This window comes from Mustela lutreola, chromosome 12, assembly GCF_030435805.1.
Source record: "Mustela lutreola isolate mMusLut2 chromosome 12, mMusLut2.pri, whole genome shotgun sequence".
NCBI lineage: Eukaryota > Metazoa > Chordata > Mammalia > Carnivora > Mustelidae > Mustela > Mustela lutreola.
The window spans coordinates 5,193,068-5,206,276 of NC_081301.1; the positions used below are offsets into that span (position 1 = coordinate 5,193,068).

General features: G+C 46.6%; 1 protein-coding gene across 4 annotated transcripts in view; it reads right to left on the reverse strand.

Moving 5' to 3' along the window:
- The window catches only part of ABL1 (ABL proto-oncogene 1, non-receptor tyrosine kinase), a 137,208-nt gene that overhangs the window by 41,527 nt on the left and 82,472 nt on the right, over window positions 1-13,209 (reverse strand). Inside the window, exon 1 of one of the 4 annotated variants that reach the window (XM_059143114.1) lies at window positions 10,427-10,674. The exons of the other annotated variants lie outside the window; for them this stretch is intronic. Coding sequence (XP_058999097.1) covers window positions 10,427-10,505 — 79 coding nt within the window. The 5' untranslated portion in view covers window positions 10,506-10,674. Of the gene's footprint in view, window positions 1-10,426; window positions 10,675-13,209 lie in introns of those variants that run through there. 4 annotated transcript variants of the gene reach the window in all.

A 13,209-nucleotide genomic window follows, 5' to 3' on the forward strand; every position in this document is an offset into this window, starting at 1 on the left:
GGGTGCCTGGGTGGCTCAGTGGGTTAAGCCGCTGCCTTTGGCTCAGGCCATGATCCCAGGATAGAGCCCCGCATCAGGCTCTCTGCTCAGCCGGGAGCCTGCTTCCTTCTCTCTCTCTCTGCCTGCTTGTGATCTCTCTCTGTCAAATAAATAAATAAATCTTTAAAAAAAAAAAAAAAAAAAAAAGCTACAGCTTTAACCAGGAGAATATCAAACTGTTTAAAAATCCAATAAAAATAATGCCACCAAATTCAGTGGGCCCATGTGTGTCAAACCTACTTCAATGGTACTCTAAAATGGCCTGGGTCTTTAAGGTACAATTTAAAGACAGTTTTACATGAAAGTAATCCTTTCTTAATTTAAAGTTGTGTGTCACTGATCAGAAACGTTCAAGAAAGATTCTCTGACACGGCCTGTCTGATCTAGACTTCCAGGGGCTGCCCCTGAGCCCCTTCCGTGGGCCAACAGAGAGTTATAACGTCAGTGAACTGCCAGGCCCTGTGGCCACTTCATAGTCCCGAGGGGAGGGGAGATTTCACCTCCGGGAAAAGCAGCCCTGGGAAGCTTCCCCCCTTCGGCAGGTGCTCCTGCCCCCATCCCCTCCGAGGACAGAGCAGCCCACACTGTATGGCTGGGACGGCCCTTCCCGGTCAGGGAGGGGGGAGGGCAGGGCGCGTCGGGAATGATAAATATTCCCCTCACTTCAGCTAGATTTCAATTACTTAACCCTTGTTGCTTTATTCTTATTTCCTTTGTGGGCCTTTCACTATTACCCTCCAGTTCCAGGCATCTCTGTAATTCAGAAATCTATAAAACAGATCCCTCAAAACAGAGGGAAGGCTTCATGTTTTATTTCAGACTCGGTTCCAACGGATGAGATCATGCTCGGACTATTCTCAAGTCAGTACACAACAGTCTCACACAACTTCTTATAAGATGAGCTTAGAGGAAAAGTATTATTTCCCACAATCTGAACTCGGTGAAAATCATTTTATCTACATTCTACATGGTCCTTTATTTCATAATTTACACCTTCACCCAGAGTGGTTAAAATTGTTTAAAAAACAAGCCTAGCTGAATACAGCCTTGACCTTAACCTCACACTCAACAAATTTCGCCAGCACCTCGAACGCTGTGTTATCTGCTGGGGAGCAGGGGTAGGCGAGGTGGCAATGATGCCAAGGATCACCACATGGCCTCTGCTCCTTGTGGGAAGAACACAGCTAAGGAAAAGGAACATGGCCTTGACAGTGGAAGTCAAACAGAAGACAGGCGCTGCCCTGTGGATTAATTTATAGGAACACAGACACTGAGGGTGAGGAGCTGTGAAGGGACCAGCTCACTGGCATCAGGAAGGATGTGGATCCTGAACAAGATCCTTAGCAAGGACAGCAGGACTATGACAGGCATCCAAGGCCAGCTGGCATACTGAGGCTACTAAGGGAGGGGTCTTCATCTGTGCTGGGCTGTGGCCCCTCTGGTGAGGTCTGGTATGCCTGAGAAGTCTGCAAATGCCCAGAATATAGAGGACTGCAAAGGAGAACAACTGGACTGAACTAGTCCTCAAAATCTTTCCAAAAAATTATTTGTGACACACCACTTCCTTATTAATGCATTAAATATATGGTTCTTTAAAAAAAAAAAAAAGATTTTATTTATTTGGCAGAGAGAGACCCACAGTGAGAGAGGGAACACAAGCAGGGGGAGTGGGAGAGGGAGAAGCAGGCTTCCCGCCGAGCAGGGAGCCCGATGCGAGGCTCGATCCCAGGACCCTAGGATCATGACCTGCACTGAAGGCAGATGCTTAATGACTGAGCCACCCAGGTGCCCTAAATATATGCTTCTTTATTAACACATTAAATAACAAGAACCAGGGGTAACTACTGTCATTTCAAAGTAGTGATATGTGTAAGCAAGAATCACAACTGTTAGATGACATAGAAATATCTGAGTTCTACCAGTGACAAAGTCACAAGTACCTCTAATATGACTGAGCTTTGTTGCCTACATTTTTAAAAAAATGAAACGCTAATTTTCCGTTAGAGGTCGGTGAAATAAAGTTCTAATATTTCCCCATCCAAGGACACGGAGCCCCTGTATTCTATCCCAAACCCCAAGAGCCTTCCAGGTTCACAACTCCTATACTACAGATGTGGTTCAGTAGAAACCCCAGTGATCTGACAGGGAGAGGGGCCTAGACAAGAGGCTGCTATAAATCAGTGAGAAGTCCAAATTATGCAGCTTTCTTTTTAAATAAATGCAGTTTTATCACACTTCCCACTAATGGTCATTATAAGCAGTAAGTTAAATAGGTTTCCAGAGAAACCCCCTTTATAAAATTGAAGAGTAAAAAGTAAAGTTATTTAAATTAGCCCAAGGTTTAACTATTTCCCCTGGAATCTGTTTACATTATAATGTTCCAAGCCAGTCAAGTTTAGAAAACAGAATTCTCCATGCTAACCTCTGTCTCTATCAGCAGTCCAAGTACTAAGCCTTTCTGAAGGTACACAGTCCATTCATTCTATCAAAAAGTAAAAAATTTGGGTGCCTGGGTGGCTCAGTGGGTTAAGCCTCTGCCTTCAGCTCAGGTCATGATCTCAGGGTCCTGGGATGGAGCCCCGCATCGGGCTTTCTGCTCAGTAGGGAGCCTGTTTCCTCCTCTCTCTCTCTCTCTCTGCCTGCCTCTGCCTACTTGTGATCTCTCTCTGTCAAATAAATAAATAAAATCTTAAAAAAAAAAAAAAAAAAAGTAAAAAATTAAAAAAAAAATTCTCTATCACTTTCTAAGACTCTGTTCAAAGAAGCCTACAGTTCCTGGAGATGGAGCACAACAGAGACCCCAATAAAAGAACACCCCACCATCCTCAAAGCACTCTGAACATGATGGTCACCCCTCCCCGACCCCCACCTCGTCCCAGCTAAGTTTACGTCCACACTGTGGCCACTTTTCCTGCGAAATCTCCCTGGGCAGTCCCACCCTATCGCTGCCCACCACACCCCCGACCGGTCTCCCCTCTTCGACCCTGCCCTGCTCCACTCCCCCTCCACACCGCCACCAGAGGGGTCTTTCTAAAACGCAGGCCTGACCAAGCAGCTCTCCGGTTAAAATCACACGGGGTGGCGGCTGGCAGAAGCAGAAGAGGAAGCCCAGGACGGCTCTGCCTGTCACTGGGTGGCCACTACTGGCCAACAGGGTCGCCAGTGGCAACACAAGAAGAGAGAGGTCAGGTGCCTTGCAGGGTCTCTGGCGGTCTGCAGAGAACACGGAAGACACGGCTCCTGGCAGGTAACAGGCTCTCCAAAGATGGCTGGGGTTCTCCTTCCTCCCACTGTGGCACAAGCCCGAGCTCCTGAGTGGGCACAGAAAGCCCTTCAGGGACTGGTATGGGGCCAGCTCCTCCCACAGCCCCCAGCTCCCCATACCTCTGGCGGCTTCCCCCACATAAACCCTGTGGCCACCTCATCTCGTGTGCACCCTGACAAGTGCCATTTACTCTCCCCGGAATGCCTTCCCAGCTTTCCCAGCCGACTTCCCTGCCCCGCCTACGTCTACCGAACCTGACCGGTCCTTCCCACTTCCTACCGCCTCGCCCCGGGGGGATAAGTGCCACCCACCTCATGGGTGAGGAATCTGTAAGCCTGGGCTCCAGGGCAGACAAGCATTGTTTAAACCTTAGTCCATCAGCAGCCTCCGGGTCCCCACTGCACCACAGGGCAACAATGGCATCTACCTAGCCGGGCTGTCAGGAGGACTCCATGCACATTGGATGCACAAAATTTCTGCACCAATGTCAAGTGTGGTACCTGATCACAGGGCCCTGCACTGCGGGGCAGGTACTTCCTCATTTATTACTGTCCCCACAAAACTGTGGACTCCGGGCCAGAGCCCGGCTTTCCTACCACAGTCTTCACCGCCTGCCTCGTGCAAGGCAGCGTGCACGGCACTGGCGGGTGTTTCTTCCAGGCAGCCGCTGTGTAGGACAGGCGGTACTTGTGTTTAGCAACAAGGTTAAAAATTAAGTCATGAAGGAAGAGTGCACCTCAATGATCTGTTCACCTGCAGCCAGAACGGCAGAAAGACAGAAGGATGCAAACTAAAGGCGCATCACCAGGGAAGCTTTTGTGAAGCTCTGGGAAATGCAGCCATTTTTTAAAATGGATTGTAAACCATTGTTAAGATCCTAAAACAAGGTGCAACATAAAAGTCCATTTCTCTGCGCTTTCAAAAGAAACAGGATTTGTTATAGTCCCGGCACAGGCAGACAGCACCTCCACGCACGTTCTGTCTGTGAGGGAGGAACGGTTCCCGAGTCCCTGCACTGGCCCAGATTCAAACTGTTTGCAGTGAGCCCGCTAACCGTACAAGCATTTTTATTCTGTCACAGGCCATTTGCAGCAGACTGAAAGCCTCCCCCTCTGCCTGCCAGGCCTGGGATGGTTTGCAAGCATTCATTTCACATTTCCTGTCCTCCCTGAAAGGGTCATCAAGGACTCCTGGATCATTTTAGACCAGACTCACTGAAGAAAAAGGGCCACCCGACGGCAGGTAATGTCCCCAGAAGGTCTTGTTAGCCATTATTATTCCTACTGCTAATCTCAGTGATAGAATGTGATCAAAAAAAGGTATGCGTTCCAAAAATCAATGACTAATTCTATCCATGGCCCACTTTTTAAAATCAATTTTAAGATGTATGGTGTACAGTGCTGTTAATGACATCTGAGGACTGGTAAGATTGATAGGGATTAGGTCTTTAAAGAGAATTTAAGAGCAAAGAGTTTCAAGTTTATGCAACCAAGTGTGAAAGAAGAGTGGATGGTACTGATTGCTGGCTTCCCGAGGGCCAGGACTGTGCCAAGCACCGTGTCTGCACTGAACCCCAGGAGCCTACTAAGCAGGCGCTCTCATGACCGCTGGAGAGGCCAGGCGGCGGGAGCAGAGTTGAGGCTACTCCTCCACCTCTCCCTCGGCTCCCCGTGCCCCAGCCCGGCCACCAGTCTGCATGGCTCCCACTCAGTCTCTCATTCTACTTTCTGTCTCAGAATCTGGCTTTCTTCCTTGCTCCCCTCGGGGTCTCTCCCTCTGCTGACCTCCGGCCATCCTCCCTCAGGCCCCTGTCCCCCCCAGCCTTTCTCATCTGGGTTCACTCCTTCTGGTCTCAGCCTTTCTCTGCCTCCCTCTCCTCTGTAATTCCCAAATGTCTCCCAGTCTCATTCATCGGACTTCCCTGTCACCACCACGCAATACAGACAGCAGAATCAAGTACGCACGGTGTGGGTTAAGAAAGGAGGATCTGAAAGCCAACTTCAGAGAATAACAACTCTCATCATCCCAGGGCCAAGTTAGCCTCTCAAATGTCAGTAATTAGCTTTGGAACTGTAACTTCACTAGGCAAGAAAACAAGATCGACCATAGTGTGCTTTGTGTTTTTTTGTTTTGTTTTGTTTTAACAAATGTAACTTTGAGCCTCACTGACTATGAGAAGTGACTTAATCTGCCCTCTCTGGGGCTTGAACTCAGGACGTTCAGATCGAGAGTGACTCTGTCAGTTGCACTGAGGGCAATTTAAGATTGAGCACAATTTGGTCATTGTTCCAGCTGAGTATGGGTACAAGGAGTTTAATGGGCTATCTGCTTTTCTTACAGACTTAGAATTTTCCATTTAAAAAAGTAAAAAAAAAAAAAAAAGATTTATTTTATCAATCTTTTAGTGTTTAATTATGAGCCACTATTACACAGGAAAAGCTAAATTCTTCCAATAACCCATTTCATCTTTAGTTTTTGTTGTATATATTTTTTATTTCATCTTTTCTAGTTTTATAGAGATACGACTGGCATAAAACAATGTATAAATTTCAGGTGTACAACATAATAATTTGATACAGGTCAATAATGTGAAATGATCAGTCACCATAGTAAGTGAACATCCATCACCACAAGGCTGCAAATCTTCCCTATGAGGACAACTTTGAAGATCTCCTCTCTTAGCAACTTTCAAATCTACAATACAGTACTATCAACTAGTCATCATGCTGTACAATGTTGTCATATATTTTCAAGCTTATCTGTGGACAATTTTCCCTGTTTCTACTGTAGATCAGTGATTACAATGGCAAAATTATGATGATTTTAGAACAAAGTAACGAGTAGTATGAGATGTTCAGTTTTCACTATTTGGAGCCGCAGAAATACTGCCTCTGGAGAGAGTAAGATGCCAATCTTGAACCAATGGGATTTCTTCTTCCACAATTAAAACATTCGCCATGGGCATAAGAAAGGATCAGAGAGGGAGGCACGCCTTGCTGGCTCAGTCAGAAGAGCATATGTGACTCTTGATCTCACAGTTGTGAGTTCAAGCCCCATGTTGGGTGTAGACATGATGTAAATAAATAAAACCAAAACGGGGGGGGGGGGGCAGGATTAGAGAAAGGGAAGGTATCTTGCCTTAAAACCAATGACAGGAAGTATTAATTCTATGCACCAAAGCAAACTTGAAACAAATGGTTTTATTAACAAGAAAAACCATGGGCAAGGTTCAGCTTATTTCTATCATGACTTCAAGCAATGGAGAAACAGTCAATGCCACATTTTAGCTAAATATTTGTTTAAAATAACAGTTAATGTGCTATAATATCTTGCTCTTTGCGAGGCTCTATGCTGAACAATTTAAACAAAATCTCTCGTGCAAATCTCCCAACTCAACAAGGCAGGGACTCCCGCGAGTTGAATTTGAGAGATGAGAACACCGAGGCTCCGAAAGCGGCGTGCCCCAGACCGGCAGGCACGGCCGGCTGGCAACCAGGCCCAGGCTGCCGGCTCTGCGGCCACGTGCCCCACATGAGACCGGGACTTCCGCAATGCCCTTACCATAGAACAACCTGGATCAGTATAAATACAAATACTTAGCATTTTATTGGTTTCAAAAGCTTCACTGGAATCCTCTCCCAGATCCTCAAAACAATCCTCTAAGGTGGGCTGGACGGAGGATGTTCGGTCTTTCTGTGTTAGAGGTAAGTAAGGAAGCAGAAAAGCTGAGAGGTCAGACAAAAACTGGGATCTCCCAACTCTGGATTCACAAGCAGTCCCAGCCAGAGTGAACTGAGGCCCTTCTCCTCTTCTCTAGAAACCTCGCAGCGCTGGTGGGAGAGCAAAGTGAGGATGTGTGTGAAGTGCTCAGGGCCGAGGCCCCAGCACATCAGAAGCGCCCGAAAGCGTGAATGTACCCTCGAACGAGAGGGCTGGCGAGAGGGCTGGCTGGCGGGCTGGCTGGCGCTCTATTAGGCTCCTAAAAAAGCCTCACATTTTCTTTGTTACTAAACAAGGGAAGCCTGTGATGACCTCAGGAGAGAGTATTTAGAAAAAGAGCATAAGCTTCTCTGAAGCAGAAGTTCTGAACAGTTTATCTGTGTGGCTGGCACCACATAAAGCATTCGCCAGAAAGTTAACTGCTGAAAAGAAGCATTTAAAAGCAGGCCCTTAAAATAAATTTACAAAGTTCAAGAAGAGTTCATTTCACAAGACATTAAATTTCGATTCCAAACATTACAGAACTAGCATATCCATGTACAAAAGTCATGCACAACGTACACAAATACAAACACGAACAAAGAAAACAGGAAAAAAAGCAGATTCAAATGGCTGGTGTTCATGTTTTCTTCCACATATCTATGGGAAAGAAATAACCAGAAAATTCAGTGTTTGAAGTAGACCTAAGGTTGTAAAATTAAATGTGGTCATGGTGAAAGATGCCGCTATAAACATACCTTTTCAGAGGTGGAACACAAAACTCAAATGCTATAAATACTTATTATATGCATAGGCTATTCCCAGAAGGATACACGAGAAACTGAGTGATTGTCTCTGGATATATGGAAACTGGATAGGAGACACAATTACTTTTCACAAAATACCCTTTTAGAATTTATCATGTACAGCTATTTCAAAATACATTTAAAATTTTTATTTCTATTGGTAAAGATAATCATTTTTATCAATATTAATTTTCTAGGAAAGAAAGAATAACCTATTTCAGGCATTCGAGTGTTTCTTAAAGACACTATTTTAACATCCATGGAGAGTGCCAAAGGTCACAGTCACAGTTAGTAAAGCACAGAAGAGCTAAAACTGGGCTCTTTGGAGTCAGACAGAATGGGTTCAAATCCTGGCACCACCACTTGCTAGCTCTGGGACCTCAGGCAAGTTTCCTAATCTGGTAAATTAGATTCTTTCTTCATCTATAAAGAAGAAATAACCACAAGGCCATCATGAGAAATAAGCACACTAAATCCAAGACAGAATGCCCAAACACAGCTTGGCATACAATAAGCATTTAATTGTTTCTTTGACAGCCAGGCCTGGGTAGCAAGTAGATGAGTGATCCAAGTTGCGTTTAGGGCTGAACCCTCTTTGACATAATGGAAAACTTGACCATATTCAATTCTCTGTGACCTGAGCTGCCTGAGCCCTGAGTGGGTGTCAATAAACACTGATTGATTGATTTAGGATGTCAGTAAAAACGGAAAGGCTGGATTACTTATCCAGATGTTGGCAATTGTTCTTCCCTAGAGACTAACAGCACGTCCAGTCTTCAAGAAACCATCACTGAGGTTAAATTCTCTCCACTTAAAAAACAGTAATTCCATTGACTTTCTCCAATTAAATATACCAGCAAAGTAAGGGAAACTCAGTAAGGAGGGAGAATTCCTACAGTGATTCCTTCCTAGATGCCACCTTAACCCAAGGCAGTCTGTGGTTTTTCTGAGACTTGGGAGGCTGCATTATTTCAAGACAGGACAGAATAAGACATTTAGGATTAGATAACCCTCCCCAAACCCCAATAATTACAACAGCCAGGTACACACTAAATCTCCAGTTAACCCCAAAACACAAAACAGTATCACAGCTCTGCTGTGACCTAAACTTTCCTCCAGCTCTGCAACTACAAAAGTCCGTTCTTCTACTCCCCGACAGGCGGTCCATCTGCAAAATGGAGATGATAATGCCTAACACTAACTCGATACAGATGTAAATGAGAATGTGTTCAGAATTTTGAGCAATAAGTGACGGATTACTGAAGATGATTTTGGCTGCCTCGGATGCCAACTTTTAGGGACAAATAAACCATCTCCTCCCTCCAAATGCTGGATTTTGTGAGCCTGCTCCAAAGCCCCAAATCCCAAACAGGGAAGGGGACAGATGGGTGTACATATACTGTGTAGCAAGGGCAAAGAGGTTTCACCTACCTCAACTGTGCTTAAGGTTTGAGTTGCTTATGTGATTCCAGGCAGGCCCTCAAGTCAGAAAAAAAAAAAAAAAAAAAGGTGCCCAGTGAGGGTTGTCGGGTATATATATTAGGAAAAAAAGTTGTAAGAAAGGGAGGTTAGGCCATTTATAAGGCCTTCCTTTATTTCTCTTTCATTTTAAAAAGTAAAATATTACAACTTCATGGCACTATAGCAAAAATTCTACTTGTTCTAAAATGAGTTTTACGTTTCTATTCCTATTTTAAGTCCTAAGTGAAAAGGACAGAAAAAGGACAGCAAGATTATATCTGGGATGATCAGTCCCTAAGTCAGATCGATTTCGTCCACTGGAAGCAACAAGATGAAAACAACCGAGCACCATCCGCACTTCATTCCCCCCCACCCGTTGTAACGGGTACAGAGAAGGGAAGTCAACAGGAAAGAAGAAGACAGGGGTGAGAGAAGCCAAGTAGAATGCAAAGAAGGCAAAAGTAAGATGCCTGGCTCTGCGCTTCACGGAGGGAAACTAACATGAGCTTCCCCTCCCCCGCCAAGGACTCTGGACTCATTCACAACGCCTTCCTAAAATCTGCAATTTCGCTTCCTCCCCGCCAACCCGAAAAGGGAGAATTCCTAAGACCTCTTCGTGGTCTGCAGATAACACTGGGTTGGGGTTGTGAGCGTGGGGTGTGGGGTAGAAAGATCGCTTGAAATTTTGTATCCATAAATGGTAGAGCCCTGTTCCTTTGTACACGATCCTTAATGAAAATCACATGTTTCACAAACACGGGTAGACCTTTTTTGACACATAATTCCCAATTAACGGTAGAAATTCCACAGCGAGGCCTCACAAGGCCGTTCGGGCCTCTAGAGTTCGCTTTCTCCAACTTTCTCGGGGAGAGCCGCGCGGCTGGGGGCCCGGCGACGTCGCCATCCCGGTCCCGGCGCGGGCTCTCCCGGGGTTAGGGCGCGAGGACGGGAGCCCCGCGCCCTCCCGCTCGGCCCGCGGCGCCCAGGCGCGGTCGCAGGAAAGAGAGAAAGAGCGAGAGAGGGAGGGAGAGAAAGGGAAAGGGAAGGGAGGGCCGAGGAGGGAGAGGAGGGAGCGCGCGCGGGCGGGTGCGGCCCGGGAGGGCCCGGCCGGTGCCCCGCGGCCGCCCTGACCCGCTCGGCGCCGGCCGGCGCTTACCTTCCAGGTAACAGCTGGAGGACGACGAGAGACCCTTCTTGGATTTGCAGCCCACCAACTTCAAGCAGATCTCCAACATTTTCGCGTGCCGGCGGCCTAGCGGCCGGCCCCGCCCGGCTCGCTGCGCCGCGCGCTCAGGCCCGGCGCGCCCGGCTGGCCCCGCGCGCCCTCCCGCGCCCCGGCGGCCCCGCCACGCCGCCTCGCCAACGCCCCGCGCGCCCGCCCATGGCCGCGGCGGCTGCGTCTCGGTCTCCGCTCCGGACGCTCCAGTTAACAAAGGGCCCGGAGTCCGGCCCGCGAGGCCCGCCCCCGCCGCTGCCGCCGCCGCCGCCGCCGCCTTAACCCTCTCCGCGCCGCGCCGGCCAGGCGGCCGCCCCGCTCTTCCCGGCGATCGCAGGCCCACCCCGGCCCTGGCCCTCTGCGGGGTTCCCAAACCAACCCGGGGCCGGCTTCTAAGTCAATAGGGGGGCTGTTTTGAGGTGCAGCGTCTAGTGGTTCTCAACGTGGCTAAGTCCTAACGACCCAAGAAAGACCTGGGCTACTCGGGCTGCCAGAAGCGCAGGCCTGCTCAGCACCACCTTTGGAACCTCGAGTATCCCTCTGGCGAGATGCCCCCAACCTGCACTGCTTACAGTGGAACAACGCTGGTGCGCAGGGGCTCTGGTAAGCCCTGCGTCCCCAAAATTTTGGTGAATAATGCAAATTCCTTTGCAGTTAACAATACTGGTTTCATTTAAGTTCACTGAGTTTACAATGATTAAGGCTAACTCAGTGGTTGTGTAAAAGAATGAATAATCAGAGAGCTAGAACCCACATGACAACCCCCGAAGGTATGCAAGACCTTTGTCAAATCATACATTCATACAAGGAGGTGGCTGGAAACGGAAGAAGTTAAGTTCAAATTCAAACATAATTTCTGATTATAAGTAAAGGCAATCCAGCTTTCCCAGCAAGTACCCGTCAGAGGCAGGGCCCACTTCCCTGCTTTGCCTCATTTTCTTCACGAGGAAACTTTTGTCCTTGTTTGGTAAATGCCATGGGTACTATTATTTAAAACCCATTTCATTGTTGTATAGGGCTGAAATCTTTAGAACTCTGGTTAGGACTGACAATATACATTATTATATATAAAATTACAATAATCACAATAGTGTATTACTTGGCATAAAGCCAGAAATCTAGATTGGTGGGAAATAACAGGGAACCCAATCACACCAAATCATTTAATAAAAATCAGATATATTTCAGTAACAATAAGAAAAGGAATTTATTTAATAAATATTTATTTAACAAAGAGTGTCAGATAACCACAGCAGAAAAATTACTGTAGCTCACATCTTAGAACACACTTATAACGAGAGAGAATAGGTACTGAGACCTTACTGTGTGTCAGACACTTATGAGAAACCTGTTCCATTCACTGCAACACCGCATTTGCACAATGATCCTGCGAGGAAAAGAGAATCAGTATCCCAATTCTTCAGGTTAAAACCTGACAGAGAAGTCACGCGACCTGCCCAAGGCACCTTAGTTGGAAACCAACCCTGCTTTGCCCAGTTCCAAGGATCAGGCTCCTGACCAGTGCATGACACAGCCTCTCCCATCAATAATAAGTTCCAAGTAGATTAAAACCTTGGATTTCTGGGGATGCCTGGGTGGCTCAGTTGTTAAGCATCTGCCTTCAGCTCAGGTCATGATCCCAGGGTCCTGTGATGGAGCCCTGCATCAGGCTCCCTGCTTCTCCCACTCCCCCTGCTTGTGTTCCCTCTCTTGCTGTCTCTGTCTGTCAAATAAATAAATAAAATCTTTATAAATAAATAAATAAATAAAACCTTGGATTTCCGTATCTTCAGTTAAATAGCTAACATCATGTATTTCAGAGGAAGGGCTGGTTAAGAGACCCTGTCTGCGAGTGGTCACCCCCGGAAGGCAAAGCTGGACTCGTGTGTATACCTCCCAGCCTGTCCTGTAACAAGAGAAATCTGGGTACCTTGGAGTGGCTAAGTAACAAGATCTTCATATAGGTCTGCCAAATACAGCACATAAAAATTCACAATTGGACTGGATGGGACCAGTGTACATCACAGGGGCTCTCAGCCACGGCATCCTCAGCTCTTCGAGGGTGTCCTACCAAATTCTGATCAATGTACAAAATGTGTCTGTCCTGCAGCTGAGTGGCCCTAGGTCTGGCTAGGGCTGTGATACCAGCTCAGGGCTCATGAGCCCCTAAGAACGTGCGGTCCAGGAAGTAGGGATGCAGTTCCCACCATGTGGAGACACAAAGTGACAAGTGCACCAACTTTGGATGCTGTCTAGGTTCTGGGAGGCACTGTCGTTCTGCTAGAGAGCCCGCAGGTAGGGACTGCTGACTTGTTTAGTGTTGTCTTAAAAACTTTCAAACTCCATGTATAAAGCCAAAAATAAAATTCAAAGGGTGCCACCAGTACAAACTGAAAAATACAGTATATCTGTTTTAGTGCCATTCTGGAAAGTTCAAGGGCTTTGGACCAACCTACAATAAAGTCCATCATTGATACAGCAATACAGATGTAAAGAACTATATCTAAATTGGCAGTTTAATGCTAAGAATTATATACTAATAGGGATTTTTCTGGTTCTAACCATATTCTTGAATACTATCAGTTAATACAGGCCCAGATATTTGTTTGCATGTCTTGTATTATATTGGATGTAAGTTTATTTTAAAAAGCTAATGACTATTACTAATATTCTCTTCTTGAGTCTACAATGACTTTATCCTCTTAAGTCCTCTTAAAATGAGT